At 42.9% G+C, this 16,225-nt stretch overlaps 1 protein-coding gene across 1 annotated transcript; it reads left to right on the forward strand.

Moving 5' to 3' along the window:
* The first annotated feature begins 409 nt into the window (after window positions 1–409).
* On the forward strand, window positions 410–16,225 carry LOC105912458 (alpha-(1,3)-fucosyltransferase 7-like). The gene is made up of 2 exons (XM_012841462.3): window positions 410–1,074; window positions 15,051–16,225. Exon 2 carries the CDS (start codon window positions 15,076–15,078, stop codon window positions 16,138–16,140), a length of 1,065 nt encoding a protein of 354 aa, XP_012696916.3. The 5' UTR covers window positions 410–1,074; window positions 15,051–15,075; the 3' UTR covers window positions 16,141–16,225.

Genomic DNA, 16,225 nt, shown 5'->3' on the forward strand with positions numbered 1-16,225 from the left:
TGAGCTCATGGGGAAATATCAGACTGAGGCTTTAACGTTTTTACAGAAGTTTTATATTTCCCGGCATGACCGACCGGTCGAGGTTAGTAAGTTGTTTATTATATGGCATTTTTCGCTCCTATCATTTTGTAAATGAAAATAAATGGTAATTGTTAATAGAAAACATGTCATTTTGTTCAGCTCTCATGTCTTCTCACGACACAATGTGTTTCAGGTGTTGCCTAGCAACCAATTACTTGCTAACTTCAAGTTACAGATAACACGGCTCAGCTAAAATGGCTTTAATTTAAAGTAACAACACAAGTGATTCAAACTATAGTTTCTAGTCTTCATCATCACTTTCAATAACACATTTTCGCTGCTTCTGAATTTCCTCATGGCTGTATCAATATCGCTCATTTTGAAAATGATGTCAGAGGGAAATACGGATCGATATCAGACCGGCGAGGAGGGAAATACGTGGCTGGCATGACTACCCATTAGCCAATCAGAACGCTCGTACTGTCGTTGCCATATAATAATTCTTCTTTATTTATAAGGAAAATTTAAGCTAGCTGTCTAATCCTGCCAAGAGAAAACGCAGGTCGAGGACAGCATAATTAGTGTAATGCTGCTTATGCTTCAACTCTGTCAGAAAACATTATTATTATTTTTTTTATGATTATTTTTTAATTCATAAATAATTTTGGCGATGGGTGCCCTTTTTTTTGGTTTGGGCACCTGCCCCCCAAAATGTCTGTGCACGTGCCTGCTGTAATGTCATCATTTTGATTAGCCTACTACATATTCTGGGTAGCGTTACTTAGTTTTGTTTAGTGCCAACGGTTGCAAAGGAATAAAGTCAAACTTTAAACCCACAGAGCCATAAAAGTCGGATCAAATTGTTGAAAATGGTACGAATACGTGGAGTTACTTGAAACCCGAGTAATTTCTATGAACCGGACGGTCAAGAAATACAACTCTGTTCTAACCAAACACTGGAGTTCAAGTGCGTCAGAGGCGCCACTGGAGGTTGCCCCGATGAAAAGAAGAATAACACTGGCCAATAAGCGTCTCTTGACCCGCCCCAGAGAGGTAAGTTAATTATATGGACACCTGTGACTTTTCATGTGACTTCTCACTTAAATGCCAGTCACTTTCATATTCCTTCACAATTGTCCAAAAAGAGAGCAGCATTACGTATCTTCAAAGGAGCATCGTAGCAGAAGAAGTCGCCTTACCCACCCTGTAAGTAACGATGAATGCCATATGATGCCATATAATGAAATATCAGACTCGCTATCGCTCGGTCGATACGTTACAGCCCCAGTCTGATATTGCCCTGCATGACCTCACTCTCGGTTAGTAAGTAGTTAGTATTGTGGTGAAAATGGAACGATTGACTGTAGGTGGTTTTCCATTCAGCTCGTTCGCATTAGCTATGCGCATTCACGGTGATTCGCACAAACCAAATGCGCATCAGCGACCGTTTCCAATCACCTGGGTTTTGTATAGGCTATAATGTAGCCTACGCCCTCCTCTCCGCAGTCAGAATTATCAATGTTGTAGCTATTGAGCTATTTACTTTAATAGCTGCTAGAAGGAGAAGGTGTAGAATGATTTTACATATGTTACGCACTCAGATAGCAGCGAATTCCATACCCATACAGACCTCCGTACCAATGTTCCATCTAAGCTGCGCGCGCGCGCGGCCGCGCAGGCCAGTCGAAGTGGCCGCGCAATAGATTTTTCAGACCACGCACATTTTTCAGACCGCACAAACGACTTTCTTTCAGGGGTTAAAATCTGAGCATCAAATGTGATGTAGGCTAGGTAATAAACATTTAAAATACTGACATGTCTGATAACCAAGCCGGATGTACGTTAGAATGTTTACATAAAATGTATCCTTTAGGCCACTCTTGGCGGGCCCTGCTCCAGCAGTTATAGGCTACCATGGCGAAAAAAAAGGCAGAGCAGGTGTGCCAGAAAAAGGTCTGCCTAACGTTCAAACATGAGTGGCTAGATGAAATAGTCCAAACTGACACAGGTAGGATAAAACTTTCAGACATATTTACATATGAAGAAAGGAGTGGCGTGATCTGCAAATTCTGCTCGGAGGCAAAAGCGAAAGGAGAGTTCGCTCGTGGGGAAACTTGGTCCGAGTGGAAGCTTGATTACCTAAAGCGTCATCTGACACAGAAAGTCCATGTAGTCGCATTGAAAACATTAAGACTTAGACATGGGAACTCTATCAAATTCTCACCGAAGATGCTTGTGCTTTGCATTAAGTTTCGGGAGCAAACTGATTTCAGTACGTCGCTTTGGACAAAAGCGTCTGCTAAATGACTAAATGTAAATGTAAATGTAAAGTTACAAGACCGTTTTTGCTGGAATCATTCAGCTTTCAGGATGCCACTGCAAAAAAAACATCCTTGATGCCATTACGAAGTTCTACGCAGGTCATGCGCTAGACATGAACAAAATGGTAATGTTTACTTCAGATGGTGCTTCTGTCATGTTAGGCAGACATCAAGGAGCGGCTGCTTTACTGAAGCGTCAGGTACCGCACCTGACTGAGCAACACTGCGTGGCCCATAGGGAGGACTTGTGAATTGATGACGCATGGAAAGTCCCTATAATGAAAGAGGTAGAAACGCTACTCCGGACAGTATACTCCATGTTTTGCAGATCTACCTTTAGGAAAAATGACACCATGTCAATAAAATAGGCCTATAATTATTTTTAAGCACTCCATTAGCATTTTTCTTTCAATGAAGTTCCACTTAAATGTTTTACCTGCTGAGAAATGACTAAACATATATATATATATATATATATATATATATATATATATATATATATATATATCATTTTCAGTCATAACCAGTGAACCAGTCATAACCTCCCTAAACCTTATTGAAGTTCAACCAAAGATCATTTAAGTTCAACTAAACTGACTGGTAAAACACCATCATTAAAATGTTCCCAAAGTCCAGCCATTATAAAGGATATTGATGAATATCAACCTTGTAGACATATTGATGCATTTGCTGTCATCTCTTTGAATCCCCTATGGCTAACGCAGGCTCGTTTTGCTCATTGCTGAAAAAAATTAGAGGGAACATTGCTCCGTACATTTGGGAACAAGCGCGGTCTAGGGAGTTTTTTAATTTGGTGAAGGCCCACTTCACTGATCAGCTGTGGGTGGAAAACTTCAGGCTAACCAGGTCAGGATTCGAAGAATTGTGCCAACTGATAGGGCCTGCGGTGTCGCCTGCAAGTGTTTGCTGCCGAAAGCTTGTCCCCACAGACGAGCGCATTGCTATAGCGCTTTATAAACTCGCAACATGCGCAGAATACCGTGTTGTGGGAAAAACTTTTGGCGTAAGCAAGACTACTGGCCATAGATGTGTGTTCGCAGTATGCTTTGTCATCCGTGAACAACCCAAACAACATACAAAGTTACCCGACCTTGGCGAGGCGCAAGAGATTGCTGGCCGCAACAACCGCGCACATGTCCCGCAGGTGTTTGGTGCACTGGATGGAACTCACGTTCCCATACTTCCCCCAGCAGCAGGCTATCGGGATTTTGTCAACCATAAAGGATGGCCCAGTATCATTCTTCAAGCCCTTGTTGATGATAAATTGATATTTAGAGATCTCTGTGTTTGGAACACCCGGTAGCGCGCACAATGCTGCTGTGTTCGCCTCCTCCTGGCTTTTCAGATAGGCTAAAGGTTTTGGAACCATTTGTTTAATTTGATATGATAGTAATAATAATAATAATAATAATTATAGCCTATTAATAAAGGTAGGCTACAGTTAAACAATATACCTTCCAAGTTTGCACGTAAATCAAGTTAATCGGTTAGCCTACAATAAACTAGGTGTCCATGGGCAATGAGGGGAAACAACACACAGAAACCATAGATATATTATACTAGTATATAACAGCAACTGCATATGCTGCATGAGGTGTGGTGTATTAGCTGGCAGTCTGAGAAGCAGTAGAGGAACATCACATTCGGGGCAGCCAGCAGCACGGTTGTCTCTCACTGCAACAGGACGTAGTCCACAGTCCATCTCCGAACATAAACATAAACACAAATGACGCGAATCGCTCGAATAAACTGTTTCCATCTACGTTAAGCGCATTATCTCAATTCGAATAACTAGTTAAACCACCTCCCTCTGGCGAATCGAATTTCTATGCGCATTGGGGAAGTTAATGAGCATCGCAGGCGTTTCCAACCAGGATTAAATATTCGCATAGAGAAAATGTGCATTAAAACATGGGAGGGAAACGCACCTTGTGACAGGACACACAACACTGATTGCTGCAGTCGTTAATTGCAGCAATGGCTGCACTCACCTGCAAATGATGACACTGATGGTTTTAATAGGGGGGAGGGAAAATGGTCGAGAGAGACGAGACGCTGTAGGGAGCCGCTGGTTTTTCACACAGACTGGGGAGATGCTTTGAGGCGTTCGTGGTTGGCTAGCACCACCGGCGCTGAAGAGACCGGGGAACCACTTACTGTCCCGGGGCGTCGCCATAATATAACTTGGGGGGGGGACACGTCCCCCTCACTTTAAAAAAAAGCTCGTTTGGACCCCCCCACATTTGCCATCAAAATATTAGTGCATGACTGGTCTACTAGTCCAGCGTTCTTTCTTTCCATTGCTTCACAATCAAATCCGTTCCATTTTATCAGTAGGGGGAATACCCATAGCAATAGAAATCCACTCCTTGTTTTCCTGGTTTCCTACACTCCACGCAGATTCAACTCCCATACTGCTTGATCGAAGCGTCTCGCTAGCAGCTAGCACTTGGTTTCAGACATAGACTGTCCCACAGACGAGATGGACATAAGGAGGAAGAGGAAAGTAAGTCAGAGTTGCCCAAGTTTTCCCTTTAGTGGCCAAAGCACCCATATGAGACATTCTCTGGCTGTAGTAGCATTAAGTCACAAAGATCCTTCTGCAAACATTATGGTGATAGCTAGATAAGCATATTTACCTAAAACTAGCACTAGGCAATACCATACTTTATTTACCCATGGAACAGCATTTGTTGATTTCTTAATCTGGGTCTGAAAGATGTTGTGCTTTTGGCCGTGTTCAGACCTAGGCGTCTGTTTCGGGCAGAAAGCGATGACCAGGAGGTTTTTTTCAAGTAGCTAAAAAAAAAATGCTGGTAGTTTTTTGAATTGCCATAACAACCGCAGGGCTCTCAAGTTTTGAAGACAGGCAAGAGTGACATATCCCCCCCCCTGACCACGCCCCCGGCCCACCCCCATTCCGCCTGCCCCGCCCCTGCCGTATGCCCACAGACCAGCCCCCCCCCCCCCCCCCCCCATATTATTTTTAGTGTTTTGTTGTTAATAATTGCTCAGACTTGCAGAAAAGATTTGACACATGGCACTGACAATTCAACCAATTACAAAGTATGTATTCAATTTTGGAGAGAGAGAGAGAGAGAAAGAATTATGTTTATTGTAGGTGTTTGTTGCTTTTTTGGACTCTTTTATCATTTTTGGTGTTGGTTCCCATTATATATGCCATAGTCATAGAATTGGATGTATTAAATGTGCTGGTTGACTTCAGTGCCTGCTGTTTGGGCTGATGCCCCTTACTGCCTATGTGCCTTGTCACATCCCGCACACCTGGATGGGCACACAAGGTCTCTTGGCGGCAGATAGAGCACCAGTAATATGAGCTGGTGCTTCCTACAGTAATAAATGGCCATTTAGAGGTCCATTCACTATTAAAAGAGGTCTTGTAGGGCTGCTCCTGGGACTTTTCTCTCTTTTGTTCTAGCCATCTCCTCCACTGTTTCTTCCACCATCTCTTCCACCGTCTCCTCCTCCTCCACCTGCACTGTCTCTTCCTCCTCCACCTGTACTGTCTCTTCCTCTTCAACCTGTACTGTCTCTTCCTCTTCCACCATCTCCTCCTCTAATGTGTTTACAACCTTCTCTGGGCCTAATCTGGCCTTTTTAGTGGGCTTTCCTCTTTGGGCGAAGGACAGGATGCTTATTTGTTTTTTAACTGACATCTTTGAAAGACAGATGCAATGATTAATGCATCCATGGCCAGGATATTTATAACATGCTAGTATGCCTAATGAGCTCGCGATTCACAACTTCACCAGGCGTGAAGAAACCTCGGAATCTGAATAGAATGTTCAAGCAAACACATTTACCAAAAATAATGCCCATAACATCATTGAATATTAAGGGCTGCCTAATATTCGTTTGAATTATAGGCTATATATATTTTTAATAGGCCTACTCGAATTTATTATAGCCTATTAACGAAGTTCGGAGTCAAAGCTATAGTGTAAAGGCAGGCTGTGTTGGCTACAAACACTCATTAAAAACTGATGCTAATCATCTGGGAAATATTCTCTAACTGCAGTCAAGTTGTCATTGCTTGTGTCAAAACATTGTAAATGTGTTGTAACATTAAAACAGGAGACGACTTACTCTTTGTAGAAGACTGATGCTTGGAGCTCCGGAAGATCAATCGCGCGCAATTCTAGGATGCTTTATTTTAATTGGTTGCTGGATTAAATCTTACCCAGATACAAAAGATGTATTTTTCGGATTGGCTATTGTGTAGCCCATTTTTTCTTTTGATTGGCTGATAAGTGGCACCTCACGGCAGAACCCCAGGGGATTCGGGGAGACGTGCTTGATTCGGCCAGGTCATGTTTGCGCGCTGCGACACATTAAATAGCCTAGAGTTTTTTTTTCAGCGTGAGAAATACGATGTGTGGCGGGAGCGCGTGACTAAAGACCTGCTTAATTTATGCTACTCAGAGCCCTCTCCAACAAACCTCGTACGGGAATCTCGTACGGGAAGTTAGAAAAATGAGTAGGTGCACGACAGCCTCTCCGAGGTGCTCGGAGAGGGTTCGGAGAGAGCGGTTAATGTCGGAGAGGCGTTCCCTGTGTTCGGAGGGGCGTTCCCTATGTCCGACTCCGTGAAATCAGAGTAGCATAAATTTCGCTAAAGACCGAAATGAGTGACTGTCACGCTCAATGCGTGACACTTGAGAGCCCTGCAACCGTGAGCGAATCTGGAGTTAACGTTAGCTAACATGCTAGTTTTTCTAACGACTTTTTAAATCCTCCTTTTAAATCTTTTGCTCTCATTAAATGGAGAATAAAGTGCCAAGGTCGTCAGTGTCAGTATTCTGTGTATTACACCAAAACATTATCCTGACTATCACTAGACCAAGCTCAATCTTATTTAAGATTGCAGATCGGGCTGGTTTACCCAGTCTAGCAGAACATAATAGTAGTCAGTAATTGCAGGGGGGGGAGGGAATGAAAGAGAGAGAGATCATTTTCTATCTAAAAACATGGTAAATGCACCAAAATGCGGGAAATTGCATCTACATCTTTCAAAATGTTCTGGGGGAGAAGCCCCAGACCCCCCGCCAAAATATGTCCCCCCCACTCTCAAAATGCTGCTGACGCCCTTGCCGGAGGACATGGGGAAACTGCAGAGGTAGCCAGGGGAGCATAGGTGGACGCCAGCGGAGTACGAGCGTGCAACCAAAGACTTGTGGCCTGCTTCTCAGCGAGACGGGGGAGTCTTGCTGAACAGGAACAGGGAAGTCCGCTTTTAAATACCTCTCTATATTGTTTGTGTGTGTGTCACTCCGTGAGCGTTGTCTACGGTTGTCTGATCCTTGCAGGGGCGGACTGGCCATCGGGGATACCGGGGGAATCCCCGGTGGGCCGACGGGGTTGGGATTGTCCAAAATACCGGCCTACCGTTATCTTCAACCGGCCCACCCTCTTAAATGGCCGGTCAAATTTACAGACTCCCTATTACACAGCACACGTATAGTTAGCTCTAAGAACTTCACAAAATTAATAGCACTGACTGAGTTTTATACTCCTCCTCGCGATCTGTATTCACACTCATGGTGCCTATTTTTCGAAAAAATTCTGAAGTGTCTTCTGAAATGTGTTCTTACGGACTTCGGAAGTTTAACGTAAGAAACGATCTCCACCTTATAAATGAACGCCTGCAAATGGGTTCTTAAACAGCCAAAGTGTTCTCAGCTGTACGGATTGAGGATGAGGATTCTTAAATTTGGATTTGCATTCATACACGGCCAGCCAGGGCACGCAACCGTAGTGAAGTGCAGTCAGCCCTAGCCTGATTGAAAACTCTGGGCCATTTACGGCTGTTATTTCGCGTTCTGAAATTCTGGTCTAAATTCAAAACGAATCCCACATGAGAAAACTTTCATGAATGCCCTAAAACATCATAAGTGGAGTTCAAAAGAAAGCTTTACTCATCTAATCTCTTCCGTCAGTCTAACTTTGTTTTGTGTTATTAAATGTCGATCACTCTAGTCTACATTTAATTTAATTTATTTCAATTATTTGTGGCCTTTCCTGTTATTGTATATGTAAAGCACATTGACTTCCATAAATAAATACATTTAAAAAAAGTTTCCTTGCCTTGCCTACTCAACACTTGCGTCACTCGCTAGCAGACAAAGTTGTTTTTGAGAGTGAGCATATCATCGACACCAAAACGCAAAGGTGGCAGGGAGAAGAAAAAAAAGATGTCTGGAGGAAGGTGCATCAAAATATGCAAAAATCTCTGATTTATTTGGGAAACCACCGACTGTTGACAGTGATAAGAAGGTAAGTTGTTGACTTGGTCAATGTTAGCTTGCTTTTCACAGATGAGGTAACGTTCCCTACAAGCTAGCCTAGCTAACGTTAGGTAGATAAATGTCCAAAATTGAGACCGTTATGATCTGGTAAAATAAGCAAGCTGGCGCTGTTGTCATCATCGAGATTATCTATTTAACATGTTAGCCGTAGTTACTTGTTTACAATCGATGAGCAAGCTATCCATGGTGGTAGTTGTAAAGAGGGAAATCTTATCATTTCTAATAACTTAAGTTAACCAGCTAGCTTGTTATGCTAAAATCACCGTGTTACACACAACACATACATTATAAACAATGTTAATATGGTATCTAGATTGATGATTCTGCTGCTAGAAGCAGCAGCCAGGGGCCCCAGAGCCAAGATAAGACCCAGGGTACAATGTACACCTAAGTTACACTTTAATATACAAAAATAGTGTATTTCAATTCAGCACATGTATTTAAAGTATATTTATCTAAGACACTTTGAGTGTACTAACCAATAGTGGAAAGTTAAGTACAAAAAAGTATACTTAGTACACTTTAATGTAATGTACTTAAGTGTAGTTTTTTTTTCACCTGGGGCACTAATACTAAATACTACCATAGTTTGCTGATAGTGTTGTGTCAATGGTTTAACATACTTACATAATAATCCCTATTTACCACTCATGTAGGCTGAAGATGACAGTGACTTTGACAGATTCCTTAAGGCTTTGTAGTTATACCGTACGTACAGTATAACCATCTGATACTAGCCCAGAGTTAAGCATATTCATCTAGCAAACTATACCTACCTTGGAGTGTTACAATAGCCAGTATCATTTTATTCCATGTGTCCATCCAGGCAAATTGGTGGATCCAAATGTTATTAAAAAACAAACATATATGATGTAATTGCTTTGTAATCATCCAAAATAATGTTAAGTGTATGAGTATTTTTCCAAGTAGGCCTCTGACTGGTCGATACGTGGGATGCATTGAGTGGGCAGCGCGCCGTGTACTGACTGGGCAACGCGCCATGTACTGACTGGGCAACGCGCCGTGTACTGACTGGGCAACGCGCCGTGTACTGACTGGACAGCGCGCCGTGTACTGACTGGGCCGCGCGCCGTGTATTGCGTGGGCCGGTCTGACAGTAACTCCCGGGCCACTTTTTTCCCCCAGTCCGCCCCTGGATCCTTGTCACGTGTTTTTATAAGGAGTATTGCATGTTTTTCTACGTGGTATTTATTACTTGATAAGTGTGTCTTAAGTCAGATTGATTGACTCTTGGAGTGGTGGTAGAACCTATGAATTGATGTGTCCTGCTTTAACTTATTCACGTGTGGTGTGTTATTTATTCAGACTCGAATGTGTACCCAAAGTTGTGTGTTGCGAGTAGGCCGACGTGAGCTATTTCTATGAACTATGAATAAAGATAATTATTATTGATACAAATCGCCTGATTGTTCGGAGTGCTTTGACCGGACCAGACCGGGATTTAATTAAAAGGTGGTGGCAGTTTATATCGCTGGTCACTATCACGTAACTTCCTATTGACGCCATCTAGTGGCACTAAAGGAAATTATTACAGTATCCACGTTCAGTTATGATGATGTCAGATGATGGTGTTCCGAGAGCGGACCAGAGTTGCTGTCGGTAGGAAAACTGTATGATCAGGGAAAGTGTATTAAAACCGGATGTCGTCACTTTAAGCCGGTCTCTGGTTGGATAAAGCTTTTCAGCAGAAATGGACAAGGACCTTTGATTTATTCTGTAGGAACCATGCCGATGCCTGACTTTTAATATTGTGTGACGTTGTTGAAGTTCAAGTTCAACATTAATAGCGATTGAATTACCCTTGTGTCGTGTAATCGCTAGCGGTAAATAAACGTTAATAACTTGAATGACTGATTAAGGATATATGTTACACATCACAAACACATGTAATCGATGGGTTTTGGGGGAAATGAGGTAATTGGTTAGCTTAAATTGCAGTATCTTAGGCGAGCTAATTGACCTGGCTAGCTATAGCGGAATTAACAGTGCTAGCTTTGTGTTTGGTCATATAGCTTCGTAAAAGTTCGGTTAACAAGTCACTTGTGTGTTTAGTTGTATGACTTCGTAAAAGTTCGGTTAACAAGTCAATTGAGCATTAAGCCACCTGACTATAATGGGTCTATTCATATTAGCATGCTAACGTTAGACTTATTAGCAGCGAGGCTAGCTAGCTACTATGTGTTCCAATGGATTGTTGGTCTAAGCGTTAGCTTCAGTTAAGACCTACGTGTACCACATGAACAACTAAACGAGTCAATGTAGACATATAAAAAGTTGTGTAGATAGCTTTATTCACATAAGCCGTATAACTTCACAAAAATAATAATAATTTAAAGAAAACCGATCGTTTGCATGCCAGGCGATCAACACAACTTCTCAACTAAAAAGTAAAGGTCCTTGTCCATTTCTGCTGAAAAGCTTTATCCAACCAGAGACCGGCTTAAAGTGACGACATCCGGTTTTAATACACTTTCCCTGATCATACAGTTTTCCTACCGACAGTTGCCATACCACAGTGGGGTGCCAACCAAAATCCACCGCTGAACCGATATATTCTTGCTTTCCGGGACTGAGTAACACTCATTGTACATCTATAAAAAATATTAAGGGTTGGTGAAAAATAATGAATAAGTATGAATGAACAAAGAAAAGGAAATGTTTTTAAACAAGTGGCAAAACCGCGGGCTGTTTGTTTGAAACTCACAGTGGACCGCCCGAAAAACAATTAGCAAAAGGCAACTTTTTTAATTATTATTATTTAATGGAGTACATAGGTGAATGCAACACATATCGCAGTCAGTGCATCCAGACACTGACACAACAAGGTAGGCCTATACATCTTATGGTAGGCTATGTTTTACGAATGCCATAGCGTTAAGAAGGCTCTGAGAAACGTGCGCCAGGATAGCGTTAATGCTAGTTTTTTATTTGTATTTGCCTGTCGTTAGTGAACAGACTTTAATGGCCTGACTGTGTTCAGTCATCACTGATAAATTATGGTGGATTAAGTCAGTGGCGCCCTCACCTGTACGCAAATTACGCACACTGCATACTCAGGCAGTGGTATAGGCCGGCTGGGAGTTTTGTTTTTATTATTAGTATATTGAAGGCAGTAGCGAAATTGAAGTGGAATTGGCGGAAACGAAATATAATAACGTGGAAGTAAATTGAAATAATGTCGACATGTTTAAAATACAAAAAAAGAGAGCAATGTAGTTTAATGTACTTTATGCTGGAACAACACAAGAATACCATGTAGACTACTGCTATGCTATTAAATATACCTACATGACGATAAACCTTCTGCGTATGTATATTTATTCACTTATACCGTAACTAGTTGCTGTTGTTTCAAGAGTGACAGTGCAACTATAATTGACACTAAACAGCCATTTTATAGTATTTGAGTTTTATCTTAAATGAGACCATTAATTTCAGTGTTGTTGTGTAGTTAGATAATGTTGTTATATGGCTGTAGTTTGTAGTAACAGGGACTAGTCAATATTTATCTTTGATAATCGGGAAACAGTTCGACCAACTGTCCCCCCTCCTAAGGGCGCAACCGTCAATGGCTCATCATTTCCTTCTTTCATCCCTCTCAGCGAGAGTGAGGTCTCCAAAATCCTAACATGTAGCCGTCCAACAACATGCCCGCTGGACCCCATCCCATCCAACATCCTTCAAGCCATATCGCCTGCCGTCTTACCGGCAATAAAGGTGATTAATGCTGATTAATGCAGGTGATTAATGCTTCATTTAATTCTGGAACATTTCCTTCTTCATTCAAAGTGGCTCGGGTAACACTGCTGTTCGAAAAGCCGTCTCTCGATCCCACTCAGGTGGAAAACTATCGACCGGTCGCACTTCTCACGCTCCTATCAAAAACCATTGAGAGGGCAGTTTCCAAACAGGTCACAGAATTCCTATCGAGGAACAATCTCGGTCACTCCACCGAAACAGCCCTGTTGTCTGTGACAGAGGCCTTGAAAACAGCTAGAGCAGCAGCTCAATCCTTAGCTCTCGTCCTGCTTGACTTATCAGCGGCGTTTGATACAGTCAACCACCGCATCCTTCTGTCTTTACTGTCAAGTATGGGCATTTCTGGCAAGGCGCACTCCTGGTGGCGCTCGTTCAATGTGTCATGGCAAGGTCAGCTGTCTGTACCTCACCGCCTCACCACAGGGGTGCCCCAAGGCTCGGTGACAGGACCACTTCTCCTTGCCATTTACACCACTTCGCTGGGCCCTATCATCCGCTTGCATGGTTTTTCCTATCATTGCTATGCCGGATGATACTCAACTGTTTCTGTCTTTCCCTCCTGAGGACACCACTGTCTCGGCGCGGATCTCGGACTGTCTTGCTGATATATCCACATGGATGAAAAATCACCACCTTCAGCTGGACCTGGCCAAAACGGAACTGATGGTCTTTCCAGCCAAACAGAATAGAATAGAATAGAATAGAATATATTTATTTGTCATTGCACAAGTACAACGAAATTGAGGTAGCAGCTCTCAGACACAAAAACAATAAAAATATAGATTGAACATATATATATACATATTTACACTATAAAAACACAAGACATATAACACAACAGAGAGACAAATACAGGTCAGTTTTGTGCATTGTTAAGTGCTATGATGGCTCTGGGATAGAAGCTGTTTCTCAGCCTGTCTGTTTTTGCTATGATGGTCCTAAAGCGTCTCCCTGAGGGCAACAGTTCAAATAGGTGGTAACCAGGGTGTGTTGAGTCTCTGAGGATACTGTGGGCTTTTCTGAGGCAGCGTGTTTTATAAATGTCCTCAAGAGGTGGAAGAGAGCAGCCAATTACTTTTTGCGCTGTGTTAATGACCCTCTGGAGTACCTTTCTTTCTGCTGCCGTGCAGCTGGCAAACCACAGCGAGATGCCATAGCTTAGCACTGACTCCACAGAGCAGCGGTAAAAGGACACTAACAGTTTCTTTTTTAATTTGTTCTTCCTGAGTAACCTCAGGAAATACAGCCTCTGTTGTGCCTTTTTCAGCAGTGCAATGGTGTTTCTGGTCCAGGAAAGGTCCTGCTCGATGTGAGTGCCCAGGAAGCTGAAGTCTGATACCCTCTCCACTCTCTCCCCATTGATGGCAATAGGCTGCATGTCCGATTTTTTCCTCCTATAGTCGACTATCAGCTCTTTTGTCTTGGAGGTGTTGAGGACAAGATTGTTCAAGGTGCACCATGTCGACAGCCTTTGCACCTCCTCCCTGTATGCAGTCTCATCTCCTCCTGAGATGAGCCCCACCACGGTTGTATCATCTGCAAACTTAATGATGGCATTGCTCGGGTGGGTGGGAGTGCAGTCATGGGTATAGATGGTGTAGAGTAGGGGGCTCAACACGCAGCCCTGCGGTGAGCCGATGCTGATGCTGAGAGCTGAGGAGAGATGGGATCCTACTCTAACCCTCTGGGAGCGGTCTGTCAGGAAATTTCTGATCCAGTAGCAGATTTGCTGTGAGAGCCCTAAGTCCATTAGTTTGGTGACCAGTCTGCTTGGTATGATCGTGTTGAAAGCAGAGCTGAAGTCAGGCCATCCACCACAACATCAGCATCAATATTGACTCCTTATCTCTTGTTCCATCCAAAACAGCAAGAAACCTCTGGGTCATTATTGATGACCAACTGACTTTCACGGACCACATTGCCTCTGTCTCTAGGTCCTGCCGCTTTGCGCTATTCAACATCCGCAAAATCAGGCCGTACCTAACCCAGTATGCCACCCAGCTGCTGGTGCAAACCCTGGTGAGTTCCCGCCTTGATTACTGCAACACCCTCCTAACGGGCCTGCCGGCTTGCGTGGTGAAACCACTACAAATGATCCAGAACGCGAAGGCAAATGTTACACCCAGGATGCTGTGCTCTTCTAGTGAGCGTCGTTTGGCACTCCCGTCTGTGCAAGTACGGCAGTCCAGACTATTCTCATTTGTAGTTCCACGTTGGTGGAATGAACTACCTAGCACTACCAGAGCAGGGGCGTCCCTCTCTACCTTTTAAGAAGCTTTTGAAGACCCAACTCTTCAGAGAACACCTCCCGTCCTAACTGGCACTTCGACTAGTGCGTAACTTGCAATTACAGCAGTTACATTTCTGCACTTTTTTAATTTTTTTTAATTTAATTTTGTTATATTTCTTATGTAAAGTAGTATTTATTGTTACACCAGGTTCTATTGCTCGTAGCTTGACTATTCTCTCCCTTGTACGTCATTTTGGACAAAAGCGTCTGCTAAATGACTAAATGTAAATGTGATATTTCTATTAATGTTCTATTCATTAAAATTCACACTTTTTATTTATTCATTCACAGAAAAAGATTTGAGAAAGCAAAAAAAATGAGATTGCCGTCTCACCGATGGATGAAATACCGATGGATTCTACCGACGTTCATCTTTGTATGTCTCAGCCTCTCTGGATACCTGCTCTTTCCGAGGCTATCATTACTGAACAGTGATCAAACTATTACTAATGACGAGACAGGCACCAAAACTCATAAGATTTTAGTGTGGCACTGGCCATTTGGGAACTCCTTTAATCTAGATGGTGACTTCTGCAAAGACAAGTTCAGGGTACCCAATTGTATCATGATGGATAATCAGTCCCGGTTGTCTGAGGCAGACATTGTGATTTTTCACAACCGTGAGCTGATCCAATACCAACAAAGGTTGCCTGTCAACCTGAAACGCCCAGAGAAGCAAAGGTGGGTCTGGTTGACCATGGAGAGCCCAGAGAACAATGGGGATGTGAAGTCCTTTGCTGGGGACTTTAACTGGACCATGACCTACCACCAAGATGCAGACATTTATTCGCCCTATGGATTTATGGTGCCAAAGGAATCTGAAACTTATGAGCCACTTGAGAGTTTCATTCCAAAGGACAAGACTGATTTGGCATGTTGGGTGGTGAGCAACTATTCACCACGCCATAAGAGAAGTACTATATACGAAAAGCTGAAAACTGTGATACCAATCAAAGTGTATGGTGGAGCAGTAAATAAGCGCCTAGATGATCAGACTCTGTTACCTACAATCTCTCGCTGCTACTTCTACCTGGCCTTTGAAAACTCTGTCTCCAGAGACTACATTACAGAGAAGTTATGGCGCAATGCCTACATGAGTGGAGCTGTGCCTGTAGTCTTTGGTCCTACTCGGGAGGAGTATGAAGCAGTGGCACAAACAGATTCCTTTATCCATGTAAATGACTTCGATACCGTAGAGGACCTTGGAGAATTCCTTAAGACGCTGGCTGCGGACAGGGAACGCTATGCCTCATACTTCAATTGGAGACGTAAATACACTGTTGAGATTAAACACTGGGTGGAGCTTGCATGTAAATTCTGCCCCAAGATTAGTAGCATGCCGCCACATAAGGTGTATGAGGACTTGGATGCTTGGCAGTAGAAATATATTCATGAAGTTAAAGCTCATTGTTACAGACAAAGGAATGTCAGCCTCAAGAGAAGGGTAAACTTGTTATGTATTTGTC

This window comes from Clupea harengus, chromosome 12 (genome assembly GCF_900700415.2).
Source record: "Clupea harengus chromosome 12, Ch_v2.0.2, whole genome shotgun sequence".
Classification (NCBI taxonomy): domain Eukaryota; kingdom Metazoa; phylum Chordata; class Actinopteri; order Clupeiformes; family Clupeidae; genus Clupea; species Clupea harengus.